This window comes from Protomyctophum parallelum (genome assembly GCF_964188405.1).
Source record: "Protomyctophum parallelum genome assembly, chromosome: 10".
Lineage (NCBI taxonomy): Eukaryota > Metazoa > Chordata > Actinopteri > Myctophiformes > Myctophidae > Protomyctophum > Protomyctophum parallelum.
Window position 1 is genome coordinate 20,872,265 of NC_139704.1, and position 19,116 is coordinate 20,891,380.

Here is a 19,116-nt window from a genome sequence, read left to right on the forward strand (position 1 = left end):
ACCATCACGAGTTCGTTTCAAAGGCGCGCCCTCTAGCGTCTAATATCGCCTTTACTTCTCGCGTGTAAAATGAAACTACATTACCCAGCACCGCCCAGCACCCTCGGTGTTCCGGCGTTGCGACGTGTCGTAAAGTAAACTACAGCACAAGCAAAGCAAGCGAGATGGTAAACCAACTAGCCAAGACATTTGGCACTTTCTCTTTATTCTGATTTGTAATCCGTTGTGGGTTATAATACAACAGCCTAGATTTCAGAACAACAGGAGGAGCACCGAGGTGTGAGCATGGAGGACATGGAAGAGGACACGTTTGAATTGAACGATGACCACAACCACAACTATTGTCCGTGCAGTGCGAACGTCCACTCGTATCTCAGGAGGCAGCTGTCAGATGTTCCTCAGCCTCTGCCCTACGCCTCCTCCCCGGTGGTGACCGGGGTGCAGCGAGGTGAACCGGGCTGTGATGGAAGAGAGAAGCTTTGTTCCTTCAGCAGCACCGGGGGTGCAAAGTTCATGGACTCGGACGAGAGCAGTGAGAGCAGTGAAGTCAGTGAGACAGACTGTAGTCCTGCTGCTACTGCTGCAGGCAAATTCACTCTCAACTCCACCTCAAAGTTTGGTAAGTTTCTCTCGAGCATGCTTATTTAAGCGATAAGCAATCTGTCGGTTGGCTGTCGAAACTAATGAATCGATTATACGCTCGACTTGTTTACAGCCTATTACTGCATGCATGTAGCCATGTACTGCTATCGGTGTGTGCAGGCCGTTGGCTGCATGGAACCAGACATGACGACTTTGTCTGGTGCCAAGTCCTTCCATTGCACAACGATAATCCGTGTACATTTTACACACACGTCACACACACCTACAACCCCCCCCCCCCCCCCCCCCCCAAGGTTTAACTAACTACTTACAAGCATTGATTGATACACCCTTATAGCTCTATGGCTACACCTGGACTGGTATGGCTGTGGCTGACTGACAGGTAGCCCTACAAGCAGAACCCAATGGTACTGAAGTTTCTGAATTTTTTTAGACCCAGACCATGGGGTCCTGTTCCAGCTCTACCCTGCCACCTGGTACGCGGACATAAATAAAACATAAACACTGTGGATAACGCCTGTCTGCGCTCTTTGACGACTTTTGTTCGTGTGAGGGCTTCTGAATGTGTGAAGTATAAGTACCTATACATACCGCTGCGAATATCTCCTGTGGTGCGGAAGCCGTTAAGTATTTTTAATCTATGTTTGACCGATTTGGTCGCTTTGATTCTTCTTTTCCTTCCTTGTTTATTGACACCTCATTGTACCGCCTATCTGGCTAGCTAGTGGCGCTATAGCTATGACAGAGCAGATCAGAGGCAGGGACGTAGCCGGCACAAGCCAACCGCACATCGGGAGGCGGTACAAGATTAAAAATACTTAACGGCTTCCGCGCCACAGGAGATATTCGCAGCGGTATATATAGGTACTTATAGGAGCCCTCAAAGGAAAACAGGCCGTCAAACGGCGCAGATATGATGTTACCGAGCATATTTATGTCTGCGTTCCAAAATTCCCATACGAAAATATAGATATGTACAGGGACCCTACACAAAGCGACATCCAAATTTCAGAAAAGCTTTATGGAGGGTTCCGAGAGGGGCTAACCCTCCACCACGTGTGTTTGACTTATGCGCTTTATTATAATCCATCATCTTAATCATAGCATACCATAGCCTACATGATATTATATTAGTCAATCTTATTATGTCTTTGAAGAACAGGATTGTTAGGCACGTTTCATGAATTTACAAGCACCTGTCCCACTCACTGACGATGGGAGAAATCATTAATTATCATCTTGCATACGCAAATCTGCAATCAGGTGAAGTTTTAACTCACACTTGACTTTGGAGGTCTGCAGAGAGGTTCACATAAGAGATAGAAATCGAGTAACTTTAGCTTTCTTTAGTGTATTAAAAACTTAATGGTCGATTTAGTTATCATGATTTTGGCACTTGATAGAAGTGTAAAGCAACATTTTGTGAGCTTGTAGATTGGCTATGTAAATGCCTATGTAAAAGTGTTATTTAAAAGGGTTATAATCAGAAACATTCTTCTATTTCTTCAGTTTTGAATGCCATGGCCGTGGAGGACTACCAAAACAATCACTGGCCAAACCTGGAGAAAGCAATTGATCTTCTCCTTGTCCAGAATCCCACAAATCACATCTCCATTTCTTATGCACAGATATACAGGTATGGCAATATAAACTGAAACCAAGATCTTTTATTTTCTTTAAGTTTGAAGGTTATCAACAAAGTATTTTAGGATCATGCAGATTGTAAATGATGACTGAACATTTTAAAACATTACACCAGCAATACAGAAAAAAGACCAACAGGATGACACACAAAAAAGCCCCTTTGGGGCTACTATTTGAAAATTCAAATGTGCCCTGGCCACTGGATGATGGAACGGTATGTGATAAAAGCTACACGATTGCAGATTAATCTGTTGAGGGACTATTTAATTGAATCCCCTCTGTATCCACTAGTTGTAACTTCCAACATTGCAAATCAAAATGCATCATTGTCTACTCTACGGGGTGTATTTGATATGATTTTTTCTCCCCCCTTCTAGTTACGTCTACAAATGTGTCTGTCAGCAGCACTCTGAATTGCTCTACAGAGATCTGACATCAAAAATAACGTCTCACCTACAACAAGTTTCCTCCCATTTAGAAGTAAGGAAGATATAGCTAGCCCATGTTTATTTGCTTGTACGAAACGATGTGATAACATGTTCTCTATTTCATTCTAAAGACCAGTCCACCAGAGAACTTCATTGAAAACTTCAACCAAGCACTGAGCCAGTACATAGCTTCACTGCAGTGTATAGTTCCTGTATTCATGTACATGGTATGCATTTATTTTAAAAAATATTTACCACATAGAGCTTTTTTAGCTGATATATACTCTTATCAACAACACTATTATTCTAGCACAAGAGCACATTTATATCAATATTTTACACATTTGTTGTTTTCAGAACAAGTTCTACATCGAGACAAAGCTAAACAGAGACTTAAAAGAAGATTTGATGAAGTTGTTTGCTGACCACATTGCCGAAAAACACGTGAACACACTGATGCGTGAGTACAGTGCTTACTTCATCTTGGTGGCTTAAGCAGTCATTGTGGGTTGGTTTAAATTCTTAATTGTTTCTCTTCCCTCGCTTCTTCGTTTCACTTTACTGGCCATTCAGTTAGTTGTAAAATTACAATATGTAACTGGAAAGTTACTTTAACTTTTGCTTAAACTTTGCATTCTTGGTGTGGATTTGATCAGTTTCTTTGCGCTCTTGTCTATCATGTTGCTTAGGGGTTTTGATACGGGAGGGTTCTTCCTTAAAGAAAGCTATTGCTTATAACATATTTATTGTGTGTCATCCCTAGCTCTCCTCATCAAAGCACATTCCATGCCCTTTCAAGTGCAACCGTCAACGATGGCTAACGTGGTTAAAGGACTGTATAGTCTTCGGCCAGGTAAGGCCCCCTTCTGAACTCACCTGCTGAAATTAACGCAACCTTTCCTTGAACTGCTAAAGCCTGACTCACAGGTAGTTGTGCACACCAGTGTTCTGCCCTGAAAATGGCAGAATTACAAGCTCAAAGTGAGCTCGTAAACCTAACATATTCCGTGCACAACACGGCGCACAACCAAGTATAAGTCATGGTTAAAGTTGCATTTCACAGCTGGAAGAAACTGCAGTCACTCAATGTTAATAATATTTGTAGTGCTGTAGTGTAGATGACAGTAGCACAATTTGAAATTTGCACCCAATGGCCAGAAAAAGAATGAAGTCTGTGCGTTTGACTGGATTGCTGAATTCCTACAAAGCCCAGTGCACCCCTCCTTGTGGAGAGGGATGAGGTCATAGATATTAAAATCCGCCGGTGGCGGTGCAGTACTTAGTTCTGACACGTGTTTGACTCCGACAGTCATTAGACTGACAACCTACCTCTATCCCTAACCTAACCCTAACCGCAAGCACGGGAGCAGTGCATGTTCGAGCGGTAGTCCGACTGTTGTTCCCGCATGTCGGACTAATGCTCCGTCGGAATTACGTTTTGATCCCGCCTCTGATTGGCCTACCGTTCTTCCGTTTTACTTCCGCTATATGCTTTGCAAGGAATCTCGGGAAAGCTTGCCATTGCAATCACGCATCACCATTGCCTCCAGTTGCCTTCCGTTGAGATACAGACGGCCCAGAGCCGGAAGAGGCGTCTACCTTTATATATCTATGGGGGAGGTTGCATGGAGGTGTGGCTTTGTAGTCCAGGAAGGAACTGAGACCACATTTTCATGGCAAGTTCTTGGTCATGAACATGATGGCGCCATTACTAAAATATCTAAATACCATATTTAATTTAATACACACATCAAAACCTAAATGTGATTGCTAAATCTTTTTACAACTTTACAAACTCTTGTACACCAGTGTGGTTCAAATCTCTGTTACACACTGCACATGCATAAACTACCGGTAATTTATTTTTAACCACTTAAACCATAGCATCGCTATTCTGGAAGGAACGATTGCCCAAAATAGCTGATCTATAAGCTCGCAAGGTGCCGCAACGCATTGTGAGCTTGTAGATCGGATATTTTTGGTGAAGATATTTAGTGTAGCCCATGGGAATATGTTCAACTAAGAATTTGGTTGCCCATGGGAATATGTTCAACTAAGTATTTGGTTGCCCATGGGAATATGGTCAACTAAGTATTTGGTTGAAGTGGTTAAGGAAAACCTATTGTCCATTTTTTTTCTCCTTTTTTTTTTTTTTTAAGAATGGGCCCAGTTGGCTCCCAGTCTCTTTTCTGGATTTATTCCACAAATCAACCCTCCTGCTGTGGAGTCTCAACTGTTGGATTACGCTGCTCATGACCAGAAATTACAGATGGAGCTCTCCATGAATGGCTTCCCCAGGTGAGTTGCAGGATGCTCACTCACAGCTATTAACCTGCTAAGTTGAATAGTTGATTGATGAATATGGCATCATAAAATGATGGCTCATGATGAACAAAGAACATATCTCTGCTGTTGGGAAGAAACCACCTAACTCCAAAATGTTCATTTTTCAGGAAATTAATAATATAAAATCTTCAGTAAATTAAGAAAACCTTATATTTTGAAAACGAAGCAATACTGCCTCATCAAAGTTGGTGTTGTGAGTTTATATTTTGTCAATTACTTGCATGAGAGGTGGGAGGGGGCACGGTGGCACAGTTGGTAGTGCTGTCGCCTCACAGCTAGAAGGTCCTGGGTTCGATTCCCGCTGGGGACGCTGTGGGCACTGGCGGCGTGTTCCCTCCTCCGCGTCATCAGTGCCCATACCCGAGGCGGGGGTTGGCGATAGGGCCTTTCTGTGTGGAGTTTGCATGTTCTCCTCGTGTCCCCTAGGGTAGATACCCTCACAAAAACATGCCGTAATCCTGGTCTCTAAAACTACCTCCCCCTGGCCAGCCGGTGCGCCTGATGGAGGGGAAAGGAACTGGTCGGAATAACGTGTCCCTTCCACGCGCTACGTCCGGCCGGGGAAATTCCCCTCTTGTCAGGTGAAAAGAAGCAGCTTGGACTCGTCTCCTCATGCATAGAAGGAGGCATGAGGTCAGTCCGCTGCCCCCCCAGGTTGGCAGAGGAAGTGTAGCGCCCAGGATTACATTAGATAATTGGAACTGGGTGAAAAGAAAAACTGGGTTACAAAATCGTGGGATAAAAAAAAAAGAGGTGGTTGTAGTTGCTTTAGTAGACAGTTTGAGGGTCCAATGGAGTTAAGAGGTTTTGTCCAAAGCGTTTTTTACTACTTTCCATTGGTTCAATATTTTCGAAACAACACACAGACGTACAGTAAAGGGTGTTCAATAGCACTGATTTATACAATAAAAATAAAAAACCTAAAAAGTTATGAGGTTACCTCCCGACAGCAACGATATTCATTTCAGTCCTCAAAGGTGTCTACTGACAGTAGTCAAGCAAGCTGACTTGTTTACCTAGCCGACAAAAAGTAAATATTACATTCATAAATGTATACATTTGCATACATAAAAGGACTAATAATAAATAAAGAAGAATAAACTGTAGCTATCCGACAGCTCTATTCCCCACCGATCTCACAGAAATGCATAAAAATGTATGGAATTGCAATTCCATGCATACACCACTAGAAAACCCCAAACTTCGTACATATGACACTACTGTTTAGACGCTGTTGAGTTCGGGTTTGGCATTATTTACTATTCTATATCGGGTTACAACTCGGACGGGGCTGAGTCGGCTCGACCAACACTCGGCACTGCAACTTGCAGGTCGCTCGGTGGTGTCTCCCATGGCTCAAGTTCGGTAGAGATGACGCCCCTCCGTCTGTCAATGGGGAGGATTTCAGTGTCATATCATATGTACAGATTTTGGGGTTTTCTAGTCTGTATCTATGTATTTCTGTAAGATCCGGTTACTTGCTATCCCATATATTATGTTCTTTAACCATAAACCACAATTTTAACACACACCATTGATATGGGAAGTTTATTCCAACTAACTGAACCCAATAAATCTTTTATAGTGTTTATTTTAAGTTGTGGGAACGTCATTATATTGTGCAGCTAATCGATTATCTACACTTGATCTTGTGTTACAGAGGTTGGTAGATCTATTCATACACAAAGGCTGATACAATGCGATTTATATTTCACTTTTGGTTGCACACCAAGAATAGCTGATCTACAAGTTCACAACGCATTGAAGCGCAGTATAAAATGACTACTAAATAGTAAATATTATCAAGCAAAATGACTCAGAACCGCATATCAAAGAAACTGCATCAAAGTCACACACACAGTGTGACTTTGATGCAGTTTCTTTTCTCAAGTCACTGATGGTCTTTTGTTTTCTTCCTTTTTTCCCAGAGGGGACCAGTCTCGTAAGAGGGCCAGTGAGGACTCCTGATGGTGAAGTTGAAGTTGCAACATTGCCACAAAATATATGCCACAAAACGTAACACTGTGCCTCTGATATCTTTTATCAGAAACTGGCTCATTGTACTAGGTACACTATTGTTTCCATCTGTCTGAACTCAAACTCACAAAACACTGTGAAAAGTGAGCATTATATGATTTTTTGCATTGCTGAGTAGAAATATGATATTTTTGCTCATCCACGTTCTGAAAAGCACAGTGAGTTCAGTATGGTGCTGTCCTCATTAACACTGCTGCTGGACACGTTCAGGTGTTTATTAATGTTTCCCTCCTTTTTGAAGAGTGCCTTCCAGGTATCGGTTCTGACCAGATATCATATTAGAGCTTTCATTCCTATCAGTCAGTTGGGACTTTCCACTTGTGTAGATTTGGCCAATTAAGACTCCACTGCTGCTAGTGAGATCAATCCTATATTAAGTTTAGGTTCTTCACCTTCACATGTTTACACGTGTGAGCAATTGTTTCCATTTGGCACAAATGGCATCAAGTATTGTCTCTTTTAATAAAGGCTCATGGAAAAGGCGTTAATCAAACATAGCACATTTGTCAATCATGGAGGATTTCTTACTCTGACGACTCTCGTTTTATGACAAAATACTGTGAGAAACGGACACTTTAAGGGATGTCCAAATGGTACAAGTGTAAAGTTCCTGCCCACCTCTGTGGAGACATGGGGTTTGCTGGGCATTTCGGCAAACACAATTGGCCGTGGTGGAGAGCGGGAAGCTGGCTGTGGCTGCACTAGATACTCCTACAGGTTGATCATGCGACCTGTTCAGTAGGGAGCGTAACTGAGGTGGATATTGTGTTCCACAGCATGTGCTACATCCTCCCTGAGAAACGTCTAACTGTCGGGTAAAAAAAGAAGGCGGCATCACGTGTATCTGAGGAGATGTGGTTAATGTCTACAATCTTCAAGGATCCCCATAATTGCTCTGATCATGAGTAAAATATAAATGCTTCCGTCATACAGTCTGGAGCCCGGAAGCTCTGATCATGAGTAAAATATAAATGCTTCCTTCATACAGTCTGGAGCACGGAAGCTCTGATCATGAGTAAAATATAAATGCTTCCTTCATACAGTCTGGAGCACGGAAGCTCTGATCATGAGTAAAATATAAGTGCTTCCATCATACAGTCTGGAATCGAAATCATCTACGCATATATAGCTTGCTGCTTAGCAGAAATGGAAATAATACAAAAAAAAATCTAAAGATATTTTAAAATTTATTTCCGTGAAGCGAAATGGCAGCTTCCTTGCTCGGATTTCGGGAGATGTAGTTCCAGACTATATAGCATTCAGATATTGTGGAATATTAGCTACGCGAGACTATCCTCAGACCAAATAGGGGATGGCAGTGACATGGACTACAAACATGCGTGAGTGGGTGGGAATTGGCAACTACTAAATTGGGGAGAAATGTAAAAAAAACATAAATATCACTTGCCCACTTAAGCTTCAATTCTCATTTTCTATAACATGCAGCCTACTGTAGTTACTGGTAAACCAGATTGTATTTTCCAGGCATGCCAAAGAATCTTCACAGTGCTTATTTTCCTTATTTTCTTTTAAATATATAATGCATTGAGAATCAAACTCATGGTGTTATGTTGCTGCTGTAGTTATTAATGTACCAAGACATTGAGCCAGTTAATTTCTAAATTTTTTGATTGCTCCATGTGTCCACAACACCACAATTAGTATTTGCAAATACTTGTTACTGGTTTGATTAACAACTTATCTTTTCCTACACTGTTGTTCTTCATATGGCAAAATCGGACATCTTTCAGAAGATTTGATATTTATGAAGTCATTTTTGTTTTGTTTCTAAAATGTTTTCCATGCCCAAAATAGGGACTCCATCTTTAATGTGAATATTATTTCACATTTGACAGTCTCGGAGGCAATTTAAAAATTTAGTAATTTCTCTGGAGAAATGATTGTTAAATATTAGGGTAAGAGTTGACCCTAACCGTAAAAGAAATAAGAGAAAATTTCAGAGAAAATTTGCAACCTGGTATGTTGAGAATGAGTAACTCCACACATGCTTTCCATAAAAATTAAAACAAAACCCAAAATGTATTTTTCAAATATTGTTCGACCCAAGTTGTGCTTGCTGATGAAATTATCCTGAAAATGTGCTCTTTAATATTATGTAAATATGTCATTTGCATGGTCATCAGTATACACCACTTAACTCTCAGAACCATTCTTTTTGTTACATGTTTAACTTGAATTGGTGGGTATGATGCAGGTCTTCACACTGTTTTAAGTGTAATTAGATGCTCAGGCTTGACTCTCTTTTTTTTGGTGCAGATGGTTCTTTCATGGTGTGTACTGACTCATGGTTTCAAATAAACTAATTTCATTAATTCTATATTATGGACAGTCTTTATTTTATTCTATTCATGCTTTACAAAGCTCTGCCTTTAGAAATTAAAATAATAATAATTTGAAAGCAGATTGATGTAGAACACCCTGATAGACCACTGTTGGTAATCTGCTGTTTTAACAGTAGTTCTACCACCACCCAGGGCTCTGGGTGGTGGTCTTTGACAGACTACTGTAGGTGTTGTGCTGGACGAGGAATCCCTTTACAGTACACCCCCACTTGGCCAATAGGCTGGGATCCCACCCTGACACATGGGCCAGGCCAACCCCCCAAAATAACCGTGAGGCTACTGCGCTGACAAATGCTGCTACTTTTACTGGCCGCAGGTTACCCTAGCTACTCCCCTCCACATTTCCCAAAGGTTAGCGCTGTGCAATACTGTAGGAAGGCTGGCCAGCTGCATGTGTACAGGTTTCACAAGGTGTCCACCGGAAGACCGGAATCTCCCTCTTTGAGCACCGGTGCGCTCCGAGGATTTACCAGACGGGTCCAGCCGGGGTTATTTTGAAGGTAAAACACCTTGCCCCTGTTTTCTTGTTGGTAGTCATGATGGCTGCCATTTGGCTTGACCTACATGTCTGTCTACCCACAGATGCCTTTCTATTGACCCATCAGGCAAGCATGGACTTCCATTTGTCTTTGAAATGCTATGCTCTGCACTTAACTGAATTAACTCAACCTAACATTGTGTAGTGCTGTGTTTAAACAGGGACCTGTTCATCTGTGTGGACTGACATAGTTTATTCTCGGTAAGCAATGTCCTATTAATAAACCTTTACTTATTTTGTTTGTGTTCTTAGATTAACTTTTATGATTTCTCAAACTGAGACTACTGAAACTACTCAGAGCTAGAATATGTAGGGAGGGTTGGGAGATCCTTTTTTTCCCAGCTTTTTCTACATGTAAACTGAGCCCTTGCTATTATTAGATATGACTTGGTGGGCTTGGGGGTTGTTTGCACAGGATTAATGTGCACAACAGCTGCAGCTACAGGTCTGTTGGAAGGGCATCGTAGCCTCTCTTAATTGCACTGATTTGAGTGTCAGTGGCATATGTGTACCATATCTCATGTCTGTATTCAAAAACTACACCAGGCCAGTGTCAAAAAGTTGTGTAAAGACTGACGTGTCTGAGATGGAAAGGGAAGAGCATGCATTCGCCTGAATCTGATGACGGTGCAGGAAACTGATATCCTGTTGAGGCCAAAAGGCCAAATGTGTTTGAATGTAGTTGGGGACAAATTTTGTTCATTACATCTTTATATAATGCTATACGTTTTATATACCTAGGGTCAATAGCATGTTTAACGCTTGATTATTTGAACTTAAACCCTTAAATATCTGTTGAACTTGTGGAGTGGACATAGACTTAACTGTAGCAATGTGCATTACTGAGTAAACCTACTGTTAAGTATGGAGTATGGGTTGTTTCTAATCTGCAGAAGATATAAGCGTAAGGGTAGACATTTATTAAACCAATCATGTATTGTTTAATGTACTGAAATGTTAACTGATAGCCCAGAGGTGCACATTATATTTAGTGTTTCCCATATCTATGTGTTTGAATGAACCTTTGTTATTCTTGACTCACAGCATGCAAGAGAACATCGACCAGTCGCCATCGTTGTCTCAGCTCCTGAGAGAGAGCTACCTGGCCGAGGCCAGAGCTCAGCAGCGTCACAGTGAAATGAGCCGATCGGACTCGTCTTCCTCGCGCCGCCTGGTCTACGGACCCCTCAAAGGCAAGGGTGATGATCATGTGGGCCGTGAAGACCCCCAGTTCTCAGACCTGTCTGCCTTCCTTAGCCAAGAGGAACTGGATAAGAGTGTTAACCTCGCCTGCCAGGCCATCGGACATGATCCCCGCGACGACAGGTCGGAGGTCACGGCCCACGTCGTCGTACCCTCCCCGTCGGACAACCCCTCGGACACCGCTCCTGTTGCTCCCTCCGCACGCGTCTCCGCTCCTTCGTCTTCCTTCTCCCCCGTTCCCCCTGCTGACTCCAACGCCCCCACGTCTTCTAACCCTTTGGCCACGTCCTCCCAGCCACCCCCTGAAATTAAAGAACTACCGCAGGCACACACCACGTTCTCTGCAGACCGAAAGATGCACCACAAAGGCTCCACGCAGCAGCACGACGGCCCCGTGAGGAGCCACAGCGCCTCCGGCGATGGCTTCAACGACTTTAGCAGGTCATCGAGGAGTGCCCCGTACGGCCCGGAGAACCAGTCCAAGAAGGAGTTCCTCAACAAGGCCGCAGACTTCATAGAGGAGCTCTCCTCTCTCTTCAAGGCCAACAGCTCCAAAAGGGGGAGGCAGAGATCGTGCAAACCCCACCGGAGTAGGGTCCAAAACAAGAGCCAACATGACGGGGCTGCGTATGTCCTCGGCCCTGACGACAGGGAGCGGCCGGTCGCGCCCCTGGCGCTGGAGGCAGACAGGCCCGGCCCGGCTGTCGTTCGCAGCCAGCCAGAGCTCCAGACAGACATGGGGACCGGGAGCGTGGAGTTCCCCTCGCAGGGCTGCAGGCTTCCTGAGGAGGAGGAGGAGCCGTGCAACTCTGCTTCCCCAGAAGAGATGGAGGCCGAAAGCGCCGCGCTGACACAGACGCCGTACTCAACGGATCCTGTCTGTGAGCCCCCCCGCTTCATCCAGAAACTGAAAAGCAGGGAGGTTCTGGAGGGCAGTAAGGTCCAATTAGACTGCATTGTAACAGGACTCCCTGCGCCTGAAGTACGGTAAGGTGAACCCAAATAATATGCATGAAAAACTTTAAAGCACTAATTGATCCTTTTCATTCAGGGATAATTGTTTGTTTGATTTCCAAAGATACTATTTCACCTGTGAATCCTCTTCATTTTTCCCAGTCGTTTTTTGAGGGGCCCCTCCTATATTCAGCAATAGTGTAGATTTTTGTCTTACACAAACATTCAATGAATGGAGAATTTACGTCATTATGTGGACGAGCAAATCGGCTATTTTTGTCCTACACAAATGAATGGATGATGTACGATGATAAGAGCCCCCCTCACTTCACACGGGTGTGATTTTTAAATTACTCTGATTACTGATCTTATTTAGCTGCTTGTTTAGCTGGAGATATGAGGAGAGGAGGGTGAGCTACTGTATTAGGCCACACCTTTACAACAGACCGATGTACAGTATGCTTGTTGTATGAGATGTATAGCTGATGCAAGCTCTCAATGCATTTCCAATGGGAGTCACATGGTTTGACACAACATTTATGTTGTATGAGGGGGAGGGGGGCAGTCAAAACACAGCCGAAAGCCATACAACAGCTTGTAGTCCAAAATGTTGTATCAAACCATGTGACTTCCATTGGAAATGCATTGGGGCGGCCATGACACTTACATCTTGCTTACATCAAGGGTGCGTTCGGAAATGCGCACCGGGAATGTGGTCAGTTTGTTGAGTGTGGTGGGCGGTGACGTCACAGTGTGCCTTATTTACGAACGACCACAGCTGTGACGCATTCACACCGCCGACACCGGCTTCAGGGTAGGGTCGCTCAGTGCGGGCACTCGGCACACCCGGTGTGCAGCGCACTGGATTTTCGAACGACAACGCACCGAGTGAACTGAATAAACGAACGACAAGAGAGCACACCAGTGCGTTCAGGGCGCATTTCCGAACGCACCCCTAGCATGCATCAATGTTGTATGCTAGATCCGATCGAAAGGTGTGAGTGAGGCCTTAGAGAATTTAGTTGTATGTATTTTAGTACATTTTGTGCACGTTATAATTAAATAATAGTGTACTTCAGTAGTTCTTAAATACATCCTCTGGTAATATAATTAGGACAAATTGTAGATCGGCTATTTTCAAAATATTTGTATACATTTGAAAGGAACATTCTGCATAATGAGTACCGGTACTTTTACTTTTATTACTTTAAGTACATTGTGATGCCAATTACCTTTGTACATTTAGTCAAGTCAATTTTGAATTCCGGACTTTTACTTGTAACAGAGTATTTCTATATTGTAGTGTTGATACTTTAGGTAAAAAACTTTGAGTACTTTAATCCACCACTGGTTAGGGCATGTTGTTCAGTGTGTTCCTATGCACTCGTTATGCCCTCCTGGTGAAACTTCTGTCTGCAGAAAAGAAGCAGCTGGTGACTCCAGATGAGACACGTGCTTGTCCATGCACACACACACACACACACACACACACACACACACACACACACACACACACACACACACACACACACACACACACACACACACACACACCACCACCACCACGGTACCAAACGGTAGGGGTCAGCAGTGACAACGTAAAGGTAGTGTGTAAGTGATTTTTCTTTGGTTCTAGTGTTAAAAAGCTCTAGATTGTGATAGTACTAGATAGTGTTCAGTAACAGGACTATCCATGTCTCCGGCTTTTCATTAAAGAGAAAATGCATTTTCAAGTCGGGATACCAACCAGGAGGATAAGAGAACGCAGTACACTGAGTACAGGATAGTGCAATTGTAAGTGATGACGCAAAAAAAAAAAGAGCAGACAAAATTGGAACTGGAACACTATAAAAACTAAGCTCATAAATAGCTACTCTTTCCGGATTGGCTGCTATAGGTGAATTTTGTCACCTACCCGAAAACATATTTTCCCGTTTATTAACGAGCTGGAGAGACAGCTAAGACTCCTGTTACTGAACAAACACTGTAGCAATGATTAGGCCTACTATCAAAATATAGTGGTTTAACATTTTAACAAAAAAACGTTTTGTGTTAACCAAAACAATGATCACTTACCCTACCTTTAAGGACATAACTACTAAATGTTGCGAAAATGTGAAAAGATATTTAGGGGGAAAGTGATGAATGCCTACGTGCCATGTGCCTGTGAGTGTGTTGTTTTAGCCTATTTACTGAGTTACGCATCCATGATGCTGTATTATACTTCTGTAGCCAACCAACATTTGTACTGAGAAAACACGAAAGAGCATATGGAAATGTAAAGTTTTATGGTTTGGGTTGGTTAATACCTGTCTGTAATACTAATCAATCATCCAGTTTTACTCAAGAGTCAAGACACCCAGAGTGCTTTGTGGTGTGAAAGTTAAGACGAATGATGCAAGTGTTTTTCTTGAGAGATAAGAGAGAGATGACAAGTGATGATAGTCAACAGCTGCCACTGAAGTGTGTGTGTGTGTGTGTGTGTGTGTGTGTGTGTGTGTGTGTGTGTGTGTGTGTGTGTGTGTGTGTGTGTGTGTGTGTGTGTGTGTGTGTGTGCGCGCCTCTTCTCTCTAATGTCTGGAACATTGGATCTAATTTAGATAAATTATCTGTCTATTGTGCCTATCCTCCTGGATAGACCCTAACGGGTCCATTTGGTTCCATTTGTACACTCTCAGAGTTAAATTAACATTGATTTTACAATATCAATTGGGGGTCCGTAGACTAATGCATGTCAAACAGGAGGTCCTTGAAATTAAACGGGTTGAGAATCTCTTCTACAGCCGTAAAAATCTTCTCTTATGGGGGTCCCTGGCATATCTTTTCAAATGAGGGGTCCGTGGGCTAATTGGTGTCAATTTGCGGGTCCTTGACATGAAAAGGTTTGGGAACCATGCACTGCTCTAGATCAGCTCAGGTGCTGAGGATCACTACTCGATGTCATCGCCATGGCAAAGAAGTCCAACGTTACACAGTATTACTGTACATTCAACATAACATTCTTTTAAAACTACTTTTGAAAGATTTTTTTTCAACAAATCTTTTTTGAAAAAACGGCATAGAAGTTTATGGATAAGGGGTTTAGCTCTATGCGGGGGGGGGGGGGTCTGGCTGTTTTGCCTACATACTGGAGATTACATTTACATGTAAACTACATTGGGAGTACTACAATTGACAAATTGTCTCATAGTGTATTGTTTCTGTTAGTGACTGCACTTTAAAATGTGTTAATTTCCTTCGAGTATTTACAAGTAAGACGCGCAAACGCGGGAAGCGAACACAGCTCGTAAATTGCAATAACAACAATTAGAATAAATTACGTACTTTTTTTTTCTTTTTAGTTAGTAATTTTTTAAAGTTTTCTACTGTGTGTGTGTGTGTGTGTGGTAGGGTGTGTGTGCGTGTGTGTGTGTGTGTGTGTGTGTGTGTGTGTGTGTGTGTGTGTGTGTGTGCTACAGCTGCGCCCTCTGGTGGCGGGCGGGTGGTGTCACAGCGGGACAGACAGACGGACACACAGACATGATCTGCAGGGTCTCATAGTTAGTGCTCATTGCATTCGCAACAAGCTGCACAGTATAGAGGGGGGTATATAAGCCAGTAACTCCATCCAGCCGCCCGCATGTTGCTGGGCAGAATGCATTCACCACTTTAAGCTCCATAACATATACTACAAAATAGCTTACCTAATAGCTCACGCGTTGCATTACGAAGGCTGTTTTTGAGTAAAAATAATAATAATAATTGAAGATTAGCCCAAAATGGCGTTTATATGGTTGCCATTTGCATTGTTGCTTTTCTACTCAAACATGTACAGCAGACTGTCTTAGCTCAGCATCAGACTGATCCTATCTACAGTACTGACCGTGTTAATATTGCTGCTAAGTCTATATGGTACATTATTACATAACATGATGGTGACTCTAGTGTGTCATTTATGTTGCCTTCAGATTACTTTTCTCAAATTGGATAGTAAAGGTTTCAGTTTTATGTCGTTAAATTGAACTGAATGGAAGTGAATTGAGCAGCAGCTGACGTGAAGTTAGTAGAGTGTAGTACTAGTGGGCATGGGCCTGTTGATCCAACTGAACATTGTTCAGCCACTAATATTGTCCGGGGGGGAGAATATAGTCCTCGGCCATTTTTAGAAGGGACTGGCACTGGGCTGTAGTTGTGTCTGTGACTGATAATGGAATGGCCTGAGCTGTCAACGAAAGCATGAACATGCGATAGAGTGGTGAGTTGAGATATATTGGACTTATTGTTGCTTGGTGGATATTCAGGATGCGGTTTTAGTGTTCTGCTATGTTTGCTTTCAGGCTCTTAAGCGAATGTGTTGCTAATGGGTCGTGTTGCTTAGCTGGCTTGCACTTGTCTGAAGATGTTAAAGTGAACATTATACAGAATATAATAGATCCTAGTTGATTAAGTTTTTTGTCTTTTTAGTGTGGGCCAGTGTGCTAATATGATTTTGCCTTTTTGTTCCCTTGGGTACACTTCACTCACTGTGCGTGACTGCTGTATAACTTTGTTCGAGTTGGGTTCAGTTTTCCTGTGCACAGTATTATATCTGAAATGTTTTGTTGTGCGTCAGGGAATAATATTATGCATAGTCCAACTCTATGTTTAGCGTTGTGCGTATGTGTTTGGGTCAACCCATCAGTGCTCCAGGCACTGCAGGGATCTCCTCTCTAGTACTAGCCTGGGCACCATTTCATTTCGGTATATGATCCGGGCTGGAGCCGGATGATATGCTTACGTCATGTTGTAGGCAATGGTTTGCCTACAACAAACAGGCGGCGGCGAACAGGCGGCGACAACTTCCTTTTCCCTCTCAATAAAAGCTCTCGCTTACGAGAGCTTTTATTGAGAGGGAAAAGGAAGTTGCCGCCGCCTGTTCATCCTGTCTGGCGACTACAAAACAATACTACAACATGACGTAACCACATCATCCGGCCCCAGCCTGGATCATACAGACTTTTGAAACAGAGACCAGGCTTTCCTCGGAGGCGGTGGAAAGCCTGGTGATGCGAGGTTACTCTAGTACTGAACTCCAGGGGGAAAATAGCCCTGACAGGTGCAGAGAACAGGCTCTTTGCCACATGGATCAGCTGAACCCCTCGACTACTCATGCTTTCAAATTAGACCTTTGCTCATTAGAAAATGACACACTTTGACACAGAATATGGGACCGGACATTCCAGTAATGTTTTGGCTGTATTGTGTCCAAAATGTCTGGACCAGTGTGGCTGTTGTAGTGATTGCATTGAAATGGTGGCACTTAAATGATAATACTAGGATCCAATTCCTCTCCCAAAGGGCAGCCAAGTGGAGGAGGAGAACCCCAATTGGGAAATAGCCAAATTAAGCCAACCTTTTTGACTGATTCGAAAAGAATCAAGATATATACAATAATGGTCTGGTGTAATCAATATGTGGGACAATATGTGTGATTTGATTTGGTGTCAGTCTAAGTAAAATACTGAGTGAAATATATAAAGAAAACAAAATATATACAAGTATATATATAAGTGTATGGTTGACATATTACCCCAGTCCAAAAAAGGTACAGTTGTTCATGGGTTGATTTGAAATGACTTCAATTTGATTGATGTACTGTACAGGCTTGATGAAAGCAACGGACGTCATTGGATGATGCATTGTGACTGCTGTCCAGATCAGCATGTTGACTCATTCCTGCTCGTTTATTGGGTCTATTTTATACAGCAGCATGGTCTCATTCACTCAGAATAGATCTACTTAGATGTAGAGCCTGCTGCATAGGTCACCAGCCATATCAGAGGCAGTGAGGGCTACTAGTAGGATTCTTTTGCAAATTGATAGTTTTAATGGTGAACTAAATGTCAGGCTTCAAGTGGTAATTCATCTGCTTTCAAACCCAGGGCAATGCACATTGGCTGCAGCTTAAACATTACAAGGAATGTTAACTAGGGGTGTGCCAATATATCATGATACTTCAGCCCGCAATATATATTGTCCTACAGGCAATATCGCAATGTATTGAATATTGTGATATTGATTCATTAGTACTAGTAGAATTACCCATTGTTGTGGACAGACAAGTTGTGGACAAGTTGCAGTCAGTGTTTTACTGGCAAAGATTTTTGCCTTTTTCATTTTCAGTTATACAGATATCGTGATATATCGTTTGCAATATATTTAATGTCGCAATATATAGAATATTGTGATATTATCATTATCGAGGCCTGATATCGCCACAGATATCGTATCGTGAGGTACCCATATCGTCCCACCCCTAACTAACCTGTATCATCATGGGTAAAACCTGCAGTGCTCAGACAAGAGATTTTTGAGCCAATCGAAAGACCAATTTACTTTAATAGAGGCATGTTGCAAAGTCTCTAGTCTAAGCCAACAGAAGGACCCTGACCCCAATAGGATACTGTACATTAAAAAGACCAAAAGATTGCCTTTAATTTCCCCACATTAGTGTTTCTCAACATGATTTCAATGTCCAGGACCCAAAAGTGGGTCGATGTAAGTGTGTGTGTGTGTGTGTGTGTGTGTGTGTGTGTGTGTGTGTGTGTGTGTGTGTGTGTGTGTGTGTGTGTGTGTGTGTGTGTGTGTGTGTGTGTGTGTGTGTGTGTGTGTGTGCGTGCAGACCAAAAAAGTTAATAATTATGATGTACTGTATCTCGCTATCTCTCCTGGCACTCCCTCATGGCACATACTGTATGGTGTACCTTTTAATATTTTTTATTTGTAAGATATTATTTTAGTCATAAGAAGGCCACATACAGACAAATGCCTCAGTTCTGAAGTACAAGGTATTCCCAGTACTTCAAGTGTGTCTGGAATTCTTTGACCTTGCTCCTTCACCTTTTGATTAGGTGGAGTTGTAGCAGAACTCTTTTGTGGCAGGGTGGCTCACAAAGAACAACTTTAACCATTTAAACCCCTATATACTGCACCCTCCTTTTTTCCACACTAAAAGCCATTATACAAGCGAGTCACAACGCAT

At 42.7% G+C, this 19,116-nt stretch overlaps 2 protein-coding genes across 5 annotated transcripts in view; both read left to right on the plus strand.

Annotated features, from left to right (window-relative positions):
- Positions 1-156: 156 nt before the first annotated feature.
- cacul1 (CDK2 associated cullin domain 1) lies at positions 157-9,373 on the plus strand. Its single transcript, XM_083774204.1, has 8 exons — positions 157-619; positions 2,113-2,239; positions 2,625-2,727; positions 2,807-2,902; positions 3,033-3,135; positions 3,439-3,528; positions 4,835-4,973; positions 6,950-9,373. The coding sequence occupies exons 1-8, from the start codon at positions 286-288 to the stop codon at positions 6,987-6,989; spliced, it is 1,032 nt and encodes a 343-aa protein (XP_083630330.1). The 5' UTR covers positions 157-285; the 3' UTR covers positions 6,990-9,373.
- Positions 9,374-9,742: 369 nt separating this feature from the next.
- Positions 9,743-19,116, plus strand: part of mypn (myopalladin) — a 33,852-nt gene continuing 24,478 nt past the window's right edge. For all 4 annotated transcript variants that reach the window (XM_083775690.1, XM_083775691.1, XM_083775692.1 and 1 more), the window contains exons 1-2: positions 9,743-9,921; positions 11,004-12,149. In XM_083775690.1, the coding sequence (XP_083631816.1) occupies positions 11,005-12,149 (1,145 nt within the window). In that variant the 5' untranslated portion in view covers positions 9,743-9,921; position 11,004. The remainder of the gene's footprint in view (positions 9,922-11,003; positions 12,150-19,116) is intronic.